The sequence below is a fragment of the Scomber japonicus genome, chromosome 7, assembly GCF_027409825.1.
Source record: "Scomber japonicus isolate fScoJap1 chromosome 7, fScoJap1.pri, whole genome shotgun sequence".
Taxonomy (NCBI): Eukaryota; Metazoa; Chordata; class Actinopteri; order Scombriformes; family Scombridae; genus Scomber; species Scomber japonicus.
In genome coordinates, this window is record NC_070584.1 from 8,570,315 (window position 1) to 8,593,364 (window position 23,050).

The 23,050-nt window shown below is 38.5% G+C and overlaps 1 protein-coding gene across 1 annotated transcript in view; it reads right to left on the minus strand.

The window, feature by feature from the left end:
* Positions 1-13,378: 13,378 nt before the first annotated feature.
* The window catches only part of atp10a (ATPase phospholipid transporting 10A), a 31,445-nt gene continuing 21,773 nt past the window's right edge, over positions 13,379-23,050 (minus strand). Inside the window, exons 15-21 of the mRNA XM_053322333.1 lie at positions 20,479-20,555; positions 19,208-19,333; positions 18,820-19,020; positions 17,521-17,601; positions 17,300-17,404; positions 15,053-15,240; positions 13,379-14,869 (exon numbers count right to left, since the gene is read on the minus strand). Of these exons, the coding sequence (XP_053178308.1) occupies positions 14,227-14,869; positions 15,053-15,240; positions 17,300-17,404; positions 17,521-17,601; positions 18,820-19,020; positions 19,208-19,333; positions 20,479-20,555 (1,421 nt within the window). The 3' untranslated portion in view covers positions 13,379-14,226. The remainder of the gene's footprint in view (positions 14,870-15,052; positions 15,241-17,299; positions 17,405-17,520; positions 17,602-18,819; positions 19,021-19,207; positions 19,334-20,478; positions 20,556-23,050) is intronic.

The window sequence follows — 23,050 nt, forward strand, 5'->3', positions numbered from 1 at the left end:
TATTTATCTTATCCAATCCCACAAAAAGCTAAAGAGGTGACATTTAAAATATTAAATGATATCTATCCATCTAACCAATTCTTACATGTAAGATTTAATTGGGACAACAATTTATGTGGATTTTGTGAAAGTGACATTGAGACATTGGACCATATTTTCTTTGAATGTGATCACATCAACGATTGGAAGAATGAACTCAAGCTATAGAAGAAATCCTTGTACATGACAAACAATAAGGCCCAGAGACTATTTTCTTGAATGGACTTATTTACCCTTCTAGAATGAGACCCTCACATTGTTATTTATTTTTTCTTTTCTTCTTTTGTTTCATTGTATTGGCTTCTCTTCATATCTTACAAGCTGATTCAACATCTTCAATTATGGTATCACAGAATGTGCCTTAAATGTTTGTATTGTTATAATACTGGAATAAATGAAAAAAAAACAAAAAAAAACATGACTTTCTACACTCGCTGCCTTCAGGATCTTCCAAAATTCACTGCATCATTCAGGCTACCATGGACACACTTTCTGTACCATCTACTTGGTTCCATCTGCCTGTGGCTGACAGCAGAAGAAGTCAAAGCTCACTTACCACCAGAGTTTTCATCATTCCCTGACACACAAGTGGTGCTTGAATGTACAGAAATCTTTTGCCAAACTCCCTCTTCTCTCCTTTTGCAGAGTGAGGTGTTTTCAACATATAAATCACACCCCACATTCAAGGCCATGATTGGCATCCATGGTCCCATCACCTTTGTGTCTGCATTGTATGCATTAATCAATTAAGAGTCTTTAATTACACTGAAGATGTAAATATATCAGGTGGTGTTTAAAAAAACTACTGCAGGCCACATGAAAGATTTATGGTCCATCTCTTTGTCATAACTTATGATTTTTTTTTTCATAATCATCACACACCTCTGACTTCAGACTTTCAAGCAACCTGCCATGTAAAAGTAAAAAAAGATGGAATCTCCCTTCTCCCTAATGACTGCAGAATGCTCTGTATCTTTGTAGATCCTCTGGACTACCATGTCCTCTTCTGCAAACACAACAAAGTCACACTACTCCATTCCTGTAATGAAGAGCTGGCCTTGAACCTGCCAGTAGTATCTGTGCTGCTTTTTTAATTTCATGGTGTCGCTTTGTAATTTCAAGTATGTACAGTCAACGTAGCTGATCCTATTCCTCCTGACTCTGTGCCACTCTACAGAGACACTCTGCTCCCTTGTAGCAACCTCTATTTTCCTGGCCATTTCCAAATGAGTTTCTAGAGATTGCAGCTGTAGCTGCTGCTGGAGACTGCACACAAACTGGCAGCTAGTAGGCTCTAACCTGTAATCATAGAGGGAGAGCTGGTAGTGGAGGGGCATCTGGGTGGAATAACACAATCCGGCTCACAGGCACTGGGTGCTGGTAGGAAATGGGACTACCTTCCTGAACTTTTCCCAAATGCTGAGTCAACCAGTGGGACATCAGCACTGATTGCCATGGTGGTGATGAGTGGTGCAACGTCCGCTCAAAAGTCCTTATAAACCTCAGCCACTTTAAGGACATCAGGATCAGGCAGCTCCTCCCTCACTGCTTGGTAAAGTGTGCTCCTTTGTGGAATTTAATTTCATAATTCAAATAAGAAAGAATAATTTTACACTGAAAGACAATCACAGTGTTAGTTAACAGGTTATAGTGTAAGACATATCTTACTGTCGCTTTTTTTAAAAATGTGCCCGCTTTGGAAAATCCCTAACAATTTTCACACATTACCTTCACTGTGCTTGATTTTGCTCATTTTTCATTCAGCCCGCCCCCCTGACCCCTTATAGTAAGTTTTGCAGAGTGTCTCTGTAAAGTGTTTGTTGTGTTTGCAGAAGAGGACATGGTAGTCCAGAGGATCTACAAAGATACAGAGCATGCTGCAGTCATTAGGGAGAAGGGAGATTCCATCTTTTTTTACTTTTACATGGCAGGTTGCTTGAAAATCTGAAGTCAGAGGTGTGTGATGAGTTATGAAAAAAAAAACATAAGTTATGACAAAGAGATGTTTTTAAATCAACCATAAATCTTTCATGTGGCCTGCAGTATTTTTTTTTTAAACATCACCTGATATATTTACGTCTTCAGTGTAATTTAAGACTCTTAACCATGCAGCCATCAATAGCATGGAGCTAAATTGTCTTTAGCAGACTTAGCATTGCTGAGCTCTTTCTGCAGCTGGTCACATCTGGCCACATGTGGACCACCGCTATGCCAAGCTCCAGAAGAGAAACATAGATTCAGTCCATATCAGTGTTTGCATCCAGCAGCTCCAACAGGACATATAACAGATCAGGTAGTAGCTGCATTCCTGTTATTAATATTGTAAACGGTTAAAAAAAACTTTATAAAAGTAAAATTAAAATGCATAAATGCAGGATAAGAAATGATGGAAGTCATTTTGACTAATACAGTTGATTTGGGGTACATCTCATTATTAAAATAAGAAGTTAAATAAGTTATGCTTAATCACAGCAGTGTATAATGCTTAATGCGCCATCTATTGTCATGTTTAGGTATTGCAACAACTAACATATTACAGTAAAATCAGGACTCTATCTATCTATCTATCTATCTATCTATCTATCTATCTATCTATCTATCTATCTATCTATCTATCTATCTATCTATCTATCTATCTATCAATCTATGGCAAATTTACACTCAGGTATTATCATGGCTGGATCTATTCGGCAGTGTGCCCAGTGGCCCTTGAGCAGAAAGGGCCCCCTCATGATGGGAGAAAGAGAAAAGGTGTATCTTTTTGTCAGGCTTCACAAAAATATGACAAAAAAGGCTCGACCCATTCTTTTTATGTTGATAGTCATCGTCACTGTCAGAAACCTAGTATGTCCACAACAATACAAGGGTTCCACCTGACAGCATGGTTATCCATCCAGAATCAAATACAAGTTGTTTCCAGGAAAATAAGTTTCATGATTGATGATTGATTACTAGCAGAATGAGCATGAGTTTCAGTGCATTGGGGCCCGTGGCGGCACTAATCTAGCCTTAGGTATTATTATACCATATTTCAGCTTTCCAACGTGGCACTGCAACTGCAAAGAAATGTTGGAAGTGTATAAATGAAGCAAGTATTTTCCTTCATTTAATGTTGAAATGTTCTCTAGTTGAAGTAATCAAAGTGTCAGAGTTGTTAGATAAACTACAGCCAGAATGTGTCCAGTTGTGTTTATTATGGGACTGACGCATAAATCCAAACAACAACCTGGACTTCCACTTTCAGCTTTTATTGGTACATGGAGGGTCGTTATTGGCCACTAGACGAGATCAGATCAATATCTTTACAATCTCTAATAAATTATTATTACATGTATCAATAGAATGAGGTTTGGCCTATTTTTTAAATAAATTAATCATGTTCCTGTTATTGTGGAAATGTTTGGCTCCATTTTCATTGTATTATGTTGTACTTTATTCGTACTTTTTGTCTTATTCGATGCTTCTACTATGTTAAGTCCTGTTATGTCATCTGTCCTTCAGTCATTTACTCATTTTTGTCTTGTGTTGCATTATGGTTTATAAACTACTTTCAAATCACCATTTTAAAAAGTGAAAAGGTGAAAAAAGTGAACAATGGATGGAAACTACAGTCAAGTCATCTTTACAGTGATATTGTTAAAATCCTTCCTTAAACACAAAGCATCAAGAAGACATAAGTTACACCGCAAATACAACCCAGCTAAGGATATAGTGGCAATTTTGACCCAGGAGGACAACATGCTCATTAACCCTAATTTCCAAAAACTATGTGTAAAACCTGTGGTAATAAGTTGGAATGAAGTTGGTTTAAAAGGTCTAACACAAAATTGGGGGGTTAATTATACCTTATGTTTTATAAACATACAAACCAAACCAGGTACATTTTGACCTAGCAGGACAAAAATGGCACAATCAACAGGAAGACTAGAGGAGGGTTAGGACACACTGCTTCAACCTTTTTAATTAAAAGATGAAATAAAATAGCAGAAATTATCAGGATGACAAAAGATAGTAGAATATATTTATACATATCCACACATTTATTTTCTGATTATTTTTTTTAAGAGAATAAGAAACTAAAGATATGCACTCATAGGCTAAACACACATTTAAATGTACGCCTGATGTAAGATGAAAACAAAAATGTAAAAAGTGAGTAGGCTGTTAATTTAGACACTGGCTTGCCATGTGCAGTGGTATTCAGACCTTTTACATCAGTTAAGCAGCAGCAGAAGGTAAAGGCAGAAATAATACCAGTATACACACATATTTAGAGGTAATCCTGATATAAAAACATAAATACATCATCACATGTACCGTATGTTTTCTGATTCAATGTTTTAAAGGATAATAAGAAACTAAATGTATGTATACATACACACAAATTTAAATGTATGCCTGATATAAGATAAAAACAGACATTTGCTCCACTAATTGACTGTCACTAGCTTGCAAGGACCTCTGTGTAATGTGAATTAGTATTGAAGGTAAAAGTTAATACTGATGCATTAATGTGTAAGCAGAATTTGAATGTTGCGTTTAGATAAAACTGAGTTAAACTGATGTATTTATATACTGTTGAGTATATGAACAATGCATCATTTTTTGATATATAATTATCTTTTATATATGTACATTACATTATACATATATTATTACTATAATATTTCCCTCCAAATGTTGTGAAGTAGAATGAAATGAAAGTAGAATAACATTGAAAGACTCAAGTAAACTACAAATACTTCAAAACTGTACTTGAGTACAAGTAGTTACATTACAGTGCATGTGTAGCAGTACATACACTATAATACACTTTGAGTGTATGTATGGAAATATATGAAAGTGAGATTATTTTGTCCAAGGCCTGTTGACTAAAGTATAAATCCTAAAGCTATTGCTCCATGGATTAGTCCCTGCTGTATGCTGAACAGGACTGAGCACACCTTCAGTATGAAGTGTGCAAATGTCATGTGCAAAATGTGTTGATGGAGGCCAAGACACAGGGCAATCTTATTCATAACCTCTAAATCATATTCATAAACCATAAATCAAAGCTGGCATATAGAGCTGCCATCTTATTCTGCAATAGGCCCCTGTAAATGATGCATTATCTAAGCAGAAGAGATGTTTATTATTCTACCAGTGTTCCAGCTCGATGTACTGTAGACTTTTACACTTGGTGTGACATTTGGTTTCTGTACCTGTCAGTCTTCCGTGTCATGCTGCACACTGAAGACGCTTCATCTTAAACCCTGTGGTGCATGGAGGTCAAAATAAAGTAAATATAGAGGTGATGCATGCAAATACTAATGGAAATTAATTCAGAAGGAGAGCCCAAAATGGAAATAAGTTAATATTTTTTACAATAACCAAATGCATTCATAGATTATCAAGAGCATGTTCCTGAAAGCAGTCAGGCTACTTTTCATACTGTTAATACATTCATGGTGAAGTTCTAAGATAGTGTGAGAAAAGGAGAGTGAGATAAGTTGCATAAAAGTATAACATGCATAGCATTAGTCACCATTCTTTTGTTTCTCTCTGAGCATAAAGATTTTACATTAGCAGACTGCTGCAGTTCCTAGTATGAACACCGGAGGTCTCTGTGAGCATACAAAGCATCAGGCGTTTCTGCTTATGAGCTGCTTTTTTTGTTGAGGGTTGGTTTATTTGGTTTATTTACTTGAGTTCAAAAAACAAAGATTCTTTAAAAAGTCTTAAAAAATAAACAAAATTTTGATAGATAGATTTTTTTCTTGCTGTTTTTCTAATCATCTCACCACCCTTTAAATTTACCCTGTGACCCCTTGGTGGGGTCCTAACCTCCAGGTTGGGAACCACTCGTCTATATTACAGGATTTTGTTGCCAATAAGACCTTTTTGAATGTAAAGCGACATATTTTATATGTAAAATATATGATTCTAATTGTCTAATTATTTGCAAAGAATTCCCTTTCCTAACAAATTAATAAATGTTTTGATTATTTTTGCCCCTTTCCATTTTTGTCTCAGTTTTAAGGTGTGTATTTTAAGAACAATAAACAAAACAATCTTTCTGTCTATACTCACATATACATTTATTGCACCACAGCTCCATGTAGCAGAGGAAAAGGAAATGGAGGCATCTCTATTAATCTGCTGTATAGCCAGAACTTTACACTCTGGTGCACATAGGAACTTGTTTCATCATTTCCATGTAACCTTTCTGCTCAGGTTGTTATATTTAATGTTTCACATGGAGGGAATAAGGTTAAGCAGCCACTGACTCATGCAAAGAGCTAACAGTGAACATTAGCTGATACTTGTGGCTGTTGCTCTTTACGTGTGATAAACTGTGGTTATATCATTCCCTTCCCAGCCATTTGATATGGATTAAGAGTGCCTAAAATTGACATCATCACGGCATGTCTCTTTTCCTGGAACATATCAATTAACCTCAATTGTGGTGCTGGCAGTTTAGGAATGTGCCTGCTGGGTGGTACAGAGTTCAGGAGAGGACACTCAAGGTTGTAAGACTGTAGTGTGTAGTGTGTAGTGTGGGATTATTTTATCGTGACTGTTAAGTGATTCTTGGAAGTGTTTCATACAGTGAACAGAGACTGGGTTCACTGAGGTAATGAGGACAGAACTGGTGTCTTCTGTGATCAGGACATGTGAACTAGAGACATGAAGGACACGTCTCTGATCAACCATATCAATTCTGGCTCGTAATTCAAGCTCATCAGATGCACGGGGGATTTTCAGTGTTTCAGATTGGGAATGCTGATGTTATCACAACGAGCAGTATAAGTGTTGACCTAAATGTTTATGAGGCAAAAACCATGGCTATGTGAATAAGGCTTATTCTTGGTTTATGTGTTGCACTGTTTACAGATGTCCTGGTTCTTGGTTCTTGCTCAGAAGTGTGTTTCACTTTTTAAACAATTTTCGTGGCCGGCTTCAATTGGGAAGGTTGCCAAGGTGGCAGTAAAACCCCTGTTATATACCAAAACACATTATATTTAATTGTGAAATCAACCAAAACATTCTAGTTTCTGAATAAATAACTTCAAATCCCACACGGACTCTTACTGTAAGTCACACTACTGACTGCATGTTATTAAAAATACCCACAATAAGAACTAAAATGTAATCTTGCAAGCAGTGAATTAGAGAAGCATGCAGTTTGTCTGAAAACCAGCCTGACTTCCATCCAAATGCAGTTTTTATTGTCTGATAACTGCCACGACAATAAACAATGCCTCCATGTTCCATAGTTCATTACACCATTTGAATCAAGTCAGCCAGCTACTTTTTTAAAAAGCCACTTCAACTTTTATTCATCTAATCAATGTATTTGATACAGTAAAATGGCTAAGCTGGACAGCTAGTGATAAAATTTAAATATGAGAGACCTAGCCAATTTAAAATGTCACTGTTATGCACATGTAATATCTGCTATCTTAATGTCCTTGGCACTTTTAAACATGTAGTTTCTTGTCCTTTTAAATGAATTTTTTGTTCTCTGTTTTGTGTACAAGCTTGTATTACTTTTGGGAGGACCTGCTAATTCCCTCTGCTACTGTAGACTACTGATGACTTGGTTGTAATATGAACTGTGGATGTTTTGTTATGTCTAGGATATGTGAACTAACATGAAGGCCACATCTCTGATCAGCAAAAAATCATGACAATTGACTCCACATTTGTTTTGTATGTGGGCAATGACCAAAATAAATGTACCAGTATTTCTTTGAGCTCCCCATTGAAGGTAGAATTTACATTAATGTCTTTCTGTATATCATTAGTTGAATAAAACCTGACATTACTTTCTTTTAGAAGCTGTAATGGGTACCGTTTAGTTCCATTGGTACCAACGATTTCATGATAGCTTGTCGGGAATAAATAACGCTCCAAAGTTAGGTTGGTGAAAGAAAAACTAGCATGGTCTTTAAAGTGGTGCCTTGGCCTCTCAACTCAAGGGTACAAACGAATCTCCCGTTTCCACACATGTCCACTTTATGCTGATTGCATACAGTTTTAGCAAAAAACATGCACTTTTTTGCATGCAGTATAAATGTTATTTCTGCCTATTCTTAAAATGGTGCATTTAAATATTTCTGCATACTCTAAACAGTATTGAAATTGAACAAATTGTGGTATGACTGGAAGACTTAGACTCTTGTGTATTCAATGAACATGAATGTATTCACGTGTGATGATGTTAGTCTTCATAGTAGCCATTTTAATGTAGTGAGAACCATTTTTGGAAACTTGACCTGACTGTGTAAAATGACCTATTGTGACCTCTGGGATAATCACAGTCCCATGAAACTCTACAACCACAAACTACTGAGACCCAGGACATTCAGAAGGATGTGTGTATTCATAGGTATAGTGACAATAAGGATGTTTCTGAGCAATTTCCACAACAAAGCTTATCGCTATTCAATCACTGAAAATGCAATTCTTACAGAAATCTCCAAATGTCAAAATTTTGAATACCAAATCACAGCATGAATTTTCTTATGGTGTTCCTCAAGGTTTTGGAGGGATCTTTTTGACTATTAAAAATGTTCAAGTGATCGAAAAGGATTACATTTTGCCCCAAATATGTGTAGCAAACTGAATACTTTGGTGGTATGATGCTGCTCCTTTTCTATGTAGGCTTTGTATATTTACTCTCTAGTTTCCTCCCGCAGCCCAAAGACACAGAGGTCAGGTGAGCTGAAGACTAAATTAATCGTAGGTGTGACGATGTTTGTTCAGTGTATCCCTGTCTGTGTCTCTGTTGGATGGATTTGTGTGTCAGTGGGAAGTTAGGCTTGAAAAGAGCAATAATGCTTCAGCTAAAGCCACTCCTACGTGATAGTGCAGGATGGAGTCTCACAATGCCTCCACCAACTGGAAGACAGATGGCCCTGGCTTGCAAGAAGCCTTCATTTGTTTTTGGAATCAAAAGCGATGCAGGGCAAATCTCCACTAGTGTAAATGAACGAGTCTCTGAGTCCTCTCAGGAACACTTGGGAGAGTGGAGAGGAGAGGCTGCAAGGCTTTTAAAGCATAACTATTCCCATAATCCAGCTCTCTGACGGCTTCATTGGACCAGATTATTTATGAGGCAGCTTAGGAAATTGAAAATGTCCTGATTTAAGCTTGTTAAAACAATGGGTCATGAGGCGGGTCAAGGCGACTTTAATGACCAGAATCAATGGAGCTCCTCTATGATAAAATGCAAATTAAACTCCATTAGCTTCTGCAGAATTAGTCTCCTGACTGTCTGCGGGCTGCAGGTTATCAGAAAAGTAATTAGAGAAAATGAAAGAAGGCTGTGAGGGATCCTTCATTTCCAGAGTGGAGCCTGTTTAATTATATTATCAATCTTTTACATGAATTCTCACACTTGTGACAAAAAAAAAAATAATTTTATTGTATGTGCAGCTTTAAAAAAAAGGTTTGGAGATTTGCACAATGGCACAAAAGTTCCACACTTACACACACAGTAAAAAAAAAAAACAGCTGATCAATCCGGTTGGTGTTCACTCGGGCTTTGAAAGAGATGGAGAGAGCAGGATGGCAAAGGTAGAGGAGTCATCATTATCTCCATGTTCAGACAAGGAACCTGCTCCTGCAAAGTGCAGCTGCGGTCAGTAATTTGGCCGCCCTGCTGCAGAGTAAAGGCAGCATCAGCAGAGGCTCGTTTGTCCCTTTTCCCTCATCGTACCTTAAGAGAAACGTTAATAACGCCCCTGCCACAGATGCTGCACACACCAGGCAAACACAAACTGCTGCAACACCAGGCTAAAGATCATCCATCTTCTTGAGGCCTCTCATCTCACACCTTTGTGCAGATTTGTGCGCAGATGAGGACAGAGACTGAATTCATGCAGATATACCGCATATTACTGAGACGAAGCACCACTAACTGAGGTGAAGTGAGGTGAAGGGTCAAGCTGTGTGAGCATACAGATGGACTTCAAATTAAATATATGTTTAATACACTTCCTCTGTGTTAAATGTCAAGATCCTTCATATTTGAATGCATATCTGCTGCTGATTTAACACTGTGATATACTGTATTATTAATATTATCTGCTGCATTTCTGTTTTTCAATTTCAAACCATCTCATCCTCCACCTGCCTCGTTGCTTTTTTTTTAGCACCTGTCAGCATGATGAGTAATTACATTTTTAGCATGCGTTGTGGACAGGGGCGCATTAACATCACTGGAGGCCCCTGGGCTACAGGACTTCATGAGCCCCCCATCCCTAAGTGGCATACTATATTTTGCCTATAAAAACTCAATACAAGGTCATCTTTGGCTCTGTGCCATTTATTTGTACCATTGTATGTACCATTAACTATGTGCATTTCACTTTTGCAAATGAGCCAACATATACTCACCCACACACACAATTACATCAGCACAATACTTCACTTAGGCTAGTAATAACTGTTCCATAGGCTATGCAACAAATCAAACATATTGCAAGCAATTAACTGATTTATTTATTCAATGTATGTAGGCCTAACATTAACTATGTGCATTTCATTTTTGCAAATGAGCAAACATGCACTCACACACACATGCACACACAATTACATTGCAACATTTAACACGACACTTGGTATGTGTTGTCTTGCCTGTCGCTTTGTGTGCTGTCTACTAAGCTGCGTGTTGGATATATATGAAAATCACTCCTCAGTATTAAATATAGACATTCTACAGTAGATGTTTTTCCGGTCCGATTTCCACATATAATTCACATTTATTTGCAGTGTGATTTATAAGTGCTGCAGTCAGTGACATGATCAAACACTCAGTGAAGTTCTCAATGAAACGGAAGGAAACAAAACTTTTCCACAACTTTGTTGTTGTTGACAAGGCAACATATCTTATAGGTTATATTACATAATATTATATGATAATATTAGTATTTAATATGTTATTAATGAATTTATACATGTATTTATTTATTTGACGTTTTTCCTGCCGGACATTTTTGCCGTTGATATTTTAATCTGCTGGCCAATTACACGTTATACCGACCAAAAGCCGGCATATACCGGCTAATGTAATGATCAAACTCCACACGTTGATCTCATCAAGGTAAGGCTATAGCCCAGATGTAGACTAATCAGTAGTTGTGATTTTATCAGTCATCCACACATTGATCTCATCAAGGTATTTAGATGTAGAATAATCAGTTGTTGTGAATTTATGAGTCATCCACACATTGATCTCATCAAGGTCAACATCACTGGAGGCCCCTAGGCTACAGAACTGTATGATATTAACTTTCAAACTAATTTGAAGATGTTTTACTATGTTACTCATGTATGGTGCCACTTCCACCATTAAAGCACTTACTAGAGATTTATGTTGAAGTTCAGAGATCAAATACTTTTAATATGGCAGTGATTTTAAGAGGACATGACTTTTGACATATTTAATTGAATGCACCCCAAAGACAATATTAAAAAGAGACAATTTACTTAATTATCATTTTTATTTTGTTCACAAGAAGCCATGGATATCTGAGTTTTCCTTTTACTCAAATCAAAAGAAATGATCTCAAATTGTAAATCTGAACATGTTTTTTCCAAATTGCTGATGGCGTTTGATGATGTGGGCAGGAGCTTTGCAGTGTATCCAGTTTGCTACAACCATTTCCTCTGAGAGGCTGGACTGAACCAGCACTGTGTGATTTTTGGATCTATTAGATATAGATGAATACCTCAAATGATAACTGAACTCAAAAAATCCCTCTTTTGAGTGTTACAACATGTGAAACTATCTACTACCTACCCTGTGACCAAAATACTAATGAAAGCCCACAAACAGAGCTCAGGATATGCTCAAGGCCACGTGCAGACAGAGCGAACGTTCCTGTGAGGAATTTGTGAAAGTGGCTATGTTGGAATGCAGCGAGTGAATACGCTCGAGCTTCATTCTGGCACACAAAGTGCGACGCCAAAAGCACAGAACAGACAGAACCTATAAAACAAAGTGGACAGACTGCGGAGTCAGAATCTGAACAACATGTCAGAGAAAAAAAGCACCGTGTGCAAAAACAGACAGGAGCAAAAGAAACCACATAGCATGTAGCCTCATAAATATCATTGACATGAACATATAATGCTCCTCACTGAACAAAGACGCACCGTCATCTTTAAACAAATAACAGCTTCGAGAGCGACTGCTCTTAGATTTGTAATTTCTCATCCAGTGTTAAGGCACATACTATTGCTTAGAAAATTCAGAAATATAAATGATCTTTGGTAAATGATACACTTTACAAAAAAAATGCACTGCAGTGAGACATAAGATGAACAAGAACAATCAACATATTCAAGGTGCTGCTGCTTTAAATGCTGAACAATAAATCAAACTGTAGCATCTGTCCAATTTTCTATACTAGTCCTAGTGAGTTTGTGCATGATGAAAAAGAACATCATTCATTATCATGTTTGCAGAAGTGTGAAAGAAACAACACTTTCCAATCCTCTTTATACTGAACAATTAAGTTGTCATCAGCACCAACAGCACTCATCTGCAGTTCTCAACTTTCAAAGTGCAAAGTTAAATCTCAAAGAATCATCTTTTACTTTGGGAAAGACCTTCTTTCACCACTGAGCTTTTGGTTTACAGCTGAACATCAGCAGAGAAAAAATAAAACACATAACTGGATTGCGGCAAAATAAGCTCAACACATGAAATACATGAACTGTCAAAAAAAAAAAAAGACCTTCAAGTAAAACTGAGAAACACATGATGGTAGCTTGTTGTCATCCTACTGTACAGTGCTTCAAGGAATGCTTTGATATTTTGGGAAATAATTTGCCTTCTTACAGAGTTGAATGGCTCAGATTAATACCACTCCCATGTAAATAAGAAGCTACAGCCAGGAGACAGTTAGCGTAGCTTAGCATAAAGATGGGAAATGATGGAGGCTGTTAGCTTGGCTCTGTCCGAAAGTGATACAAATAACATGGGGTAATGGGGTTACGTGAGGTTGCCAGGCAACCAGCAGAAATAAGAAATAAGTAAAGAAAAATAAATAAGATGCTACAGCTAGGAGACAGTTAGCTTAGGTTAGCATAAAGACAAAAAACAGGGAGGCTGTTAGCTTGGCTATGTCTGAAAGTCAAAAAAATAAGTAATTCCCCGTAACACTACAACTTGCCTTTGGACACACGACACTGGTGCCAGGCAGAATTTTACGTTTTGGACAGTGCCAAGCAGCTCTTTTCTCATGTTTTCAGTTATTACACTAAGCTAAGCTAGCTATCTGCAGTTTAATATTGAATGGAAAACATGAAAGTGGTATCAATCTTCTTATTTAACTCTCGCCAGGACAACAAATATGCATATTTCCCAAAATCTGTAACTGTTCTTTTAAAAACTGATCCAATGAGTCAGTGGAGACACACATACACAGACACACACACAGACATACAGACACACACACGAGCAGAGCATAATTTCTGGTAAATTCTTGCTAAAAAAAGATGACAAAATTGAAACTTCTTGGTGTATGCTCCTAGTACATGATTATACATAAAGTCAACAGCTCTCATCATTACCAAGTGGAATGTAATCTTTTACAGAGCAGCTATAAACAGCCTCAAGAAAGAAAGAAAGAAGTGTCTGCAAATCCAGCACAGAGACTGAAATATGCAATGAACCAATGCCACTATTTGCCGATTCATGTAAATACAAAACTTTGGGAAATTCTCATACACAAAATCAAACATGATGTCCGTCGGGACTTAAAACACATATAAAACATCTCTTCTTAGGAATTACCAACACTGATTCAAGGCCACAGCGGCATCTGATACAGGTCACTTACAGACGATGCTGACAGAACGGGCAGGGTACCATACAGAGAGAAAACATACTCCCATATAACCCAGCAGTGGAATGTCTCTACTCTGCTCTTACATTAAAAACCTGATCAAGTACTGAGATGCATCTTTGTGAAAATATGGTTCCCAGGATTACAAAACAAACAAACAGGAGACTTTCCAGTTCTTCCATCTCCAAAACCTCAAAAATAACTTTAGCTTTATACATCCATAATATAAAGTACCTATTTGTATCTTTTATAAAAGAATCTCCTTGAAAAATAGAATAAAATTAGATTTTTAAAAAACTATCGTGCAAATTGGAGTTTAAGTAACATACTTTAAGACTGGAACTCATCACAGGCTGGTGTACAGCGGCTGTTCTGCCACCTGCTCCATCCTGTGTGCTGGATGAGCGCTTTGGTCAGACTTGAGTACTTCCTCTGAGTTTCTTGTGTATTTAACACACTGCGAGCCTCCGTCAGGGGGCAGGTTCAGCTCAATGCTGTCTGTCTGTGTGAGCAGAGGCGTGGATGTGATCCAGCTGGACAGACTCAGATCTGACGGCTCTAAAGTCTTATCGAGACACCCGGAGTCTTTGGTGGGAGGAGACTGTTGCTCCCCTGTGAGTGGAGGAGCGTCTTTTGTGTAAGGGAGAGTGTCTATTTCTGTAGGAACTAATGTGCAGAGATCTGAGAGACTCTTCTCACTGTCTATTGGCCCCAGGGGGCTTCTCTGGCCTCTCATTTCATCTGTTTGTAAGATGGGCCCCTGTGATGTCTTGGAGCTGGGGAAGCTCCTCTGGTCTTTTTTATTGCAACCTTTGGGGGAGGACTTTGCGAGGGACAGGAAGGGAGGCTTGGGGCTGAGCGGTGACCCCACCTTGACCCTGCTCAGACTGAGGATGTTCCTGCGGGTTTCAGCGGGGAGTTTATCTAACTGTCTTCCAACTTGGACTGGACTGGGAAACAGTGTGCCTTGACACGCCCTGTAGAAATATCTGGAAAGGAAAGCAAAGCCAGACATCAGGACACACTTCAGCACTATTCCAGAAATGAATGCCAGGCTCTTGGGATAAACATGAAAGACATCTGGTCTCAATAACACATAATTCATGACACGGATCATAAAAATTTGTGAAAGGGGCTTGTGTATTCAGTCAACCACAAATCAAGCAGTGTACCTGGGCAGCAGTGCTGCAACAGGTGTGATGACACAGAGCAGGTAGAAGAGGGGGTCCTGAAGCAGCCGCTGCATGGTCCAGTAGGGGTTAGATGGGGAGTAGCAGGTGGGGCAGGAGGCGTTGTAGCAAAGAGCCACCATGAAGAATAAAGCTATACTGAAGGCGATAGACAGCCAGTTCATCCAGGTCTACAGGTAAAGAAGAAAAAGAGAAGTTAGGATGTTTTATTTCCTTCAGTTTTCTAAAATAAGTAGAACAGAACAAGATGAACGTACAAATCATTCTGTAAATATCTAAATCACAAAAAAAAAGAAGAAAACAAGATTTGTGAGGAAGAAAACATAGTTCTCATATTTAAGATTCCAATGGGTGAAGGCTGACATGATTGACAACCATCTGTGTTCACAATAGACACAAACTCTTGTACATTATGTACAACATCTGTATTGGCAGCACAGCGGTGCTGCGGTTAGCACTGTTGCTTCACAACATGTGTTTAAAGTACAAAGTACAGATAATATCATTTTAAAGTTAAAACATAGGATTACATCATAAAGCTGCCATGGTGAACATGTAATCAAACTGTTGCCTATTTAAACATCCAGCAGACACACAGTGACATCAGACATTTTCACAATAACTACTTTAGTTGGACGATATATTATCTTGTGATAAATAATGGAGATAAAAGATATTACTGTCATTTGAAGATCATTTAATACCACTGATATAATGATAATACAATAGTATAATAATACAAGGGGGGCGGAGGGTAGGATTGGAGAGTGTGCACTACACTTCTGTGAAAACACAGACTGCCATTATGGTTGAGGAGTTATTTACCTTTAATTCCATATAAGTGGCACCGCTCCCTTCTGCAGTCTCCACTCAGGACTTACACAGTGAGGAATGGAGGACACTACTTGCTTAGCTAATGTGACATGAATAGCCTCTTAGCTGCTAATGTGAAATGTGGCAATAATGAAGTCAAAAATGATCAAGGTCACAATAAGTCCATATATAGACATGATGATGTTGATAATTATGTTGTTGTATGATAAGACAATAACATATTAATTGTGACAGGCAATAGTCTCTTGATACATGCATGTCTAGTATTTCCTCTACTATTAGCTCTGTTTTGGTCTCCACAACCTCCTGAAGGGAGCTAGATGCTGACTCCGTCTGTCTGTCATTTAGCACTAGTAGTGTACAATGGGTTTGTTAGTGTTTTTTTGTAAAAACAAACAAATAAAAACCCAACATTGAAGTTGCAGCTATAAAACCAAAACAATGAGCTGAAAGACACTAAAATACTCCATCAAGCTGAGAGAAACTGCTAAGTCAGGTGATATTTCTCAGTGTATTTGCCACAACGACTGACATCTTTCCCATTACTTGCAGTCATTTAATGGATGATTAATATTAAATATTTATCCCTTCCTGACACACAGACACACATACAGAAGCACATAATTAATTACAGCCTCACAGCTTCTGTATGGGGTAAGAGAAGGAGTGCTGCTTGCTGTCATTTCAAATACCTTTAACTGACTTTCACAGCCGTTTACCAATCCTGCCTGCATTATGCTCCCGAGCAGCTAGAGAATGAAGCACCTGCCAGCTGAACATTTGGAAATGTTTACCTTCCGTCGATGTTACTCAGTGTGAATACTTCTCTGCACGAGGGCCCATCATGTCCAGGAAGGTAGTTAGTGAAAAGGACATTTTTCATGTACAAAACTTGTCAGGCTAAATTTACAGCCTCGGCATAATGGAAAAGACTCTGATTCAATGCAGGGTCATAAATTTAAAATGGCTCATGACCAAGACTGCTGCGCCGTTTACGAGAACCATACGTAGATTACCTGAAAATAAAACCAAGGTGGTGACGGGGGTAGGGGGTAAAGGGGTTAGGGGGGTTGTGGGATAAACGGGTATTTGTACGTGTGTGGTGTTGTGAGGTCGCAGTGTGCTGTAATGTAGTGCAGACAGTTTGCAGAGGGCCTGGACGGAGGCAGACACACTGTCAAGCTGATATATAGGCCCTGATGCTGCAATGCTTTCTAGTTCAATCTAATCAGCCTGAGTTAAACATCCATGTGCCCGTCAGCCTTCACACCAGTGCCCTCGCAAAGCCAAGACACTGATTTGAGTGAGAGAGAGCAGCACTGAAAGAGAGGAGGCGTTTCTTTGTATTGGGCTGAAGTGCATTGTCATCAACAAACCTATAATTAAGGCTCTTACCCATGTTTTGGTCTCAATGCCCAAGTGCAGCAGAATGGTAAATAAGGCAAGGGTGGTGATGGGAGTTCCCCATGTAAACAGATCCACGTCAGAGTCAGCGTAAGCCTGGAGGAAGAAGAACGGGAGGAGACGGCACGGAAAGACGGGAAATGATGAGTAAGTGAGGTCAACTCGGAATTACTGAGCAAAGATGAGCGGATGGAAATTAAAACCAGACTCACAAAGTAAGGAATGAAGAAGCAGATCAGACTTTGGTAGAAGGCATCAATCATGTTCATCCAAAACATATATGGCTTATATTCCTGCAAGACAAAAGCAGAGTTTCACAGTCATGCAACTCATCAATGTGATTGAGCAGGAGTAGAAATCACATCAATCACAGTACCATATAGAACACGTGTTGTGAAACCAAAGTTAAAGCTTTTGGAGCTCTGTATAGTAATTACTAATGATTAATAACATGATTCCACAACATTTAAGGTTTTCCCAATTCATTCCCAGCCATAACATTCACCATGTTCCCATCTCTGTGAAGCGTGTTAGCATGTTAACATTTTGTAATTAGCGTTGAACACAAAGTACAGTTGAGTGGAACATGTAATGGCAATCCATACAATAGCTGTTTAGGTATAATACCAGTTAAAAGTTTGAATGAGATAGTGTGTCCTAACTTTTAACTGGTACTATATTTCACTGCAAATCCCAAATGTGAACCTCCTGGTGGTGCTAGAAAAGTCAGAGGGTCATCAATGTCATTATAAAACATCCTCTGGGAATCAAGAAGGTCTGTAGAACATTTCATGGTAATCTATTCAGCAGTTATTCAGAGGAGATATTTCAGTCTTTCCTTGAAGCATACCCTCATTTGCTCAAAACCGTACAAAAGATCCACAAATCTTATAAAATGTACCAAAAAAAAAAAGAAATCCTGAGCTTGAGGGTTGGAAAAAGTAGTTCAACAAAAACAAGTTCTTAACTCAAGATCTGCATATTAGATTTCCTCTGGAGCTATCAGCCACATCTCATGGCCTTCATTGGCAGAAAGATGTGTTGCTTCAAAATCCATCTGCTGATGAAATTCACATGTAGTGGCTGAAAGGTCCGGAAGTAATTTATTAAAAAGGACCTTGAATTCAGACTTTTTTTTTTTGACAAACAAACAATAAAAAAACCTTTCTCAAAATCTAATAAGAGAAATAGTTTTGCAAATTTTGGCTTGTATAGAGTGTATAGTATTAGAATGATTATTATGTATTAGATGAGTATTATATGAGTATAACTTCCACTACATATTTAACTTCAATGTTAAATTGTATCACAACATTTTCAAACTTGTTGAGATTAACTTAAATGTGAAGTGAGCATGTGTACAATGTGGATGTTAGATACAGGACAGGCTGCATCAATTAAGGAGAAGATGCATCTTCTTTTACACCACTTGCTTCATTAGAACACATATTAAATCACTAAAAACAAGAGGGACAAAGAAAAAGGGACAAAGTACACCACGTAAAGCGGACCTCAGAGTTCTGGCCGTTCACATAGAGCTGAGGTAGTTGTTGGAGAGTCTCTTCTGACACGTCTTTGTCCAGCGTGCCAGTGATGAGTTGTGGGAAGGCGGAGAACATCAGGTTGAAGAAGATAAGATACCACTGGTCAATCATGGCTGAACCTGAGAATCCACAGTAGAACTGATACCAGAAGATGAGTGCTACAAACATCTGTGGGAGCAAAAGATAACAGGATGGAGGAGGAGGAGGAGGAGGAGGAGGAGGAGGAGGAGGAGGAGGAGGAGTGGGCAGAAAATAGAAAACACATCATTACTGGGAACTTGTTTCCTAATCGGTCACCTTTTGTCTAAATCACATATTTGCAGAGTTGGATCACAGTATATAAAAAGCAGCTTACAGCATTCTTGTAGAAGAAATACAGAATCATGTTAGCCAGGCGGGAGTAGCACCAGTGTCCGTGGACCAGCAGGAGCTTCTGGAGATACCGGAAACGTGGGAGAGCAAAGTCGCTAGCCATCACCGCCTGCCAAACAAAAGAAAGATCCAACATTCAATCTCCTCCTCCATCCTCCACCACTTTCTTTTTAAAGAATATTTAGCAGGAAATAATAAAATAATCTTTCTAAAGCAATAACCTCTAATTGGGTTGTTCGGCTTTTGGGGATTTCATCGTTACAGCAGCGAGAATATATCAGTCTCATCAATCAACATCTAAAACAAAACCCTCCCTGAAGTGAAGTTGGGGGTTTATAACTTCCTTTTTAAAAATGGCGTGATAACCTTTTTACGACACGTCTCAACCGTCAACATTACCCGTCAACAAGAAAAATAACAGCGGGCTCCTCGTTGCGTGGCTGCTTAATTTCTGCTGCGCTCTAATAACGGGCCTCTAAACGACTACCTGGGGAGCACTCTCCTAATAGAAGAAAGGTCTGTTAATCATAATGCGGAGTGTGCTTGGCCTGAGCGCGGAAATGTGCGTCTCAGCACACACCGTGGAATCCCGAGGAGTGACCGCTGTCTCATTAAGGCCGCCTTTGATTAACAATGATTAATCTGGCGGCTCAGTTAAGGACAGGATAGCGAGACTTTAACAGATGCGCTACACAGCGGCGCGCCTGCAAAGTCTCCCCTGGAAGTTAATTGGGAATCTCCATCATTGCAATGCAAGATCACCTTCCTGGAACAGGGTGCTGGAGTGAAATGAACGAGGGGGGGAGGAGGTTGTCGGAGTCCTTTTTTTATTTTTTCCCTTCCACTGTCATTTCCAAAGAATCTACCTTGGCTGTTGCATTGGCTGTGACCTCAGAGCAGGGAGAGAGAGAGAGGCAGGGGTGGATGGATTGGATAAAGTGTGCTGCTTCTCTGCAGGACACAGAGCGAGTTGCCTGAGTCAGCAACACACAGTCAATCCTATTGAGAAGATGTGTTTGCTTGACTAAAACACACACTTAACAGTAATTAAAAGCCATTAACTATGCAAAAGAATGCCAGTGTCCCCCATTATTCCTTTATCTTTTCTCCCTTAGCTCTTTTCACTCTTTTTCTTTTTTTTTCTTTCCTTTTTTTTTTTTTTTTAATTAAGGAAGCTCCCTCAAAGCCTCATTCAATCCCCTCTTCATCTGTCACTCATGTTCCCGGGTCAGTCCCGCCCAGACTTCTCCTTACCTGCATGCCTTCCTGTCCAGAAATCCCCACGCCCACATCAGCGACCTGGATCATACTGACATCATTCGCCCCATCACCTGAGATTAATGTAGTAAGACAGAAAGAGAATACAAATGACAAAGAAAAAAAAAGAGGGGGGGGGGGGGGGGGGGGGGACGTTATTAGGCGTAGCGATGGCGAGACATGTGCTGCATTGCTTTATATGTGGGAGGAACGTCAAGAATTCCTATAACTGTCAGATCCATCAGCTGTTACTGTATATTGGCTGTGTGAGTTTATTATCCTCCGCTGTTCCCCAGCTGCCCTTCACCAGCTCCACTGTCCCTGTGCAAAGCTGCCAAACCTGATGGATTTTTTTTGTTTTTTTTTCCTGCTACATTTTGAGGGCTGCAGATATTTTTTTTCGTCACCACGGGTGGTGAAAGTAGGAGGTGAAGTGTTGGTGGGTGGAGGAGAGGGTTTTTGTTGTTGTGATAGTAAACAGCGCTGGAGTGGCAGCACAGGTTGAATATGAGACGTAGGTGTTGTATTGTTGCAGTGCACCAAAATCTATCCAAATGCAGCAGTGTTAAACTGGCAGGTAAACAGCCTCACAATAGATTTCCAATAAGGATTCAGACTCAGACCCTATATTACTAAATGTCTACAGAATGTAAAATAAATGGGTACTGATAATTAATTCAATTAAAGAATAGATGGATATTTTGGACAATGGGCTTATATTTGTTGTCTTGCTTAGCTGAGAAGAATTATACCACATTCATATTTATGTGGTAAATCTAAAACTAGCTAGCTAGTTCGCTTAGCTTAGCACGATGACAGCAAAATATAAAAATGTCACGCTGTGGTTTTATACAGGGTTAAGCGATCGATGTCATGGTGCTGATGCAAGGACCGAATCAATGCCTGTTTTGTGTGACCAATAAGACTGGAGCAAACTATTCTTTTCATTATCAATTAATCTGAGGATTATTTTGTCAAATTAATTAATTATTTTGTTAAAATGTGTAAAACTGTAAAAAAACACCCATCCTAACTTCCACAGGTGATATCATCATATTGCTTGTTTATGTCTGACCAATTTCCCAAGAACGTTTCATCACATCTGACAAAGAAAAGCAGAAAGTCTTTAATATCAGGACGCTGGAACAAGGTCATATTTGGCATGGTTAAAAGATGAGTTGACTGATTGATCAATAATCAAAACTGAGTATTTATCTGTTAATTGATTAATGGATTAACACCTACATTGTCAAATTTGACCCATTTTTATATTTGAGCTGTAAAAACATCCTATACACATTTACTTTGGTTGAACTTTTCCTAATGTGACCCACAATATATAACAATGGAAATAAAATGCATCATTCTTTTTATTTGCGTGCAATATATACAAAGGTGATGTTTAACCTGTGTTCATTAATTAAAAATGTTTAAAAAAAAAAAATCAGCATTCATATGTTGTATTCACCATATTCTATAAAATGTTCTCCTGGACCATATAATAGTGATAGTCAATGTCTTTTTTCCCATAAGATTAATCACACAGAACGATTAATCACACATGTATTAATGTCTGATGGGCAATTTATGAATGTATTGATATAGACACTAATTATGAGTCAGAATTTGAACAGTATGTAAGGGATAATCGGCTAGTTGTTCAATTTGACATTAAAAATATTCAATTTAATAATATCAAATCAGAAAATCCTCACATCTGAGAAGCTGGAGACAACATAAGTTGGTATTTTCACTTAAAATTCTATGTAATTAATTTTCTGCCCACTGACAAATCAACTAAGTATCTCAGCACTTCTGACCTGCATCAACATAATTGCCTGCTATTAAATAATTACTACCACTTGCTAATTGCAAACTATTTCAATTGCTGTAATAGAAAGAATTTACACATTGAAGTGTCTTACATAAAGTCAAATATAATCAACATATAGACTGTGGGAGAACTTAGAGGTAGATGAGGTCTAATAAGCTGCTGTTCTGATGGTTGATGTAGCTTCACCATCACCTGCTGTCCTCACACAGATGTAAAATCAAAGAGTGTGTGGGGAGTGTGTTTCCTCCACATTACTGCTAACATAGCAATGACGGGAAAGCGCTTGCCTGGCAAAAACAGGATCCTCCTGAGTGCAGCAGGAACAAATAAATGACAAACAGTAAAAAAAAAAAAAAGAGTCATAAGTCACATTCTCTTATCACCTCTATTATGCTGCAGCTTCATTAAGCCAAAATGTGTTAGTACTAAGGTGCTTTAAAATGACATTGTTTTGTCTCAGCGGTCACAGAAAGGATGCAGGAGGTTTGAGAGCTCATTCCTTTTTTAACCTACATTTCAAAGTCAATTTATATTAACCCTGCAGCAGGAAGAACACACTGCACTCTATCGGGTTTTTTTTTTTTATCGGTCACTTAATTTCAGGCTCTGTGGAGAAGATATAAATGTGTTTGAGGAAAAAATGAAGTGCAAAAAGTGAAACGCCTTCAGGACATACATGTAGGAATGATACGTGCCAGTGCAGGCTTTAGTCGAGGTTGGTAGATGACATGTAGT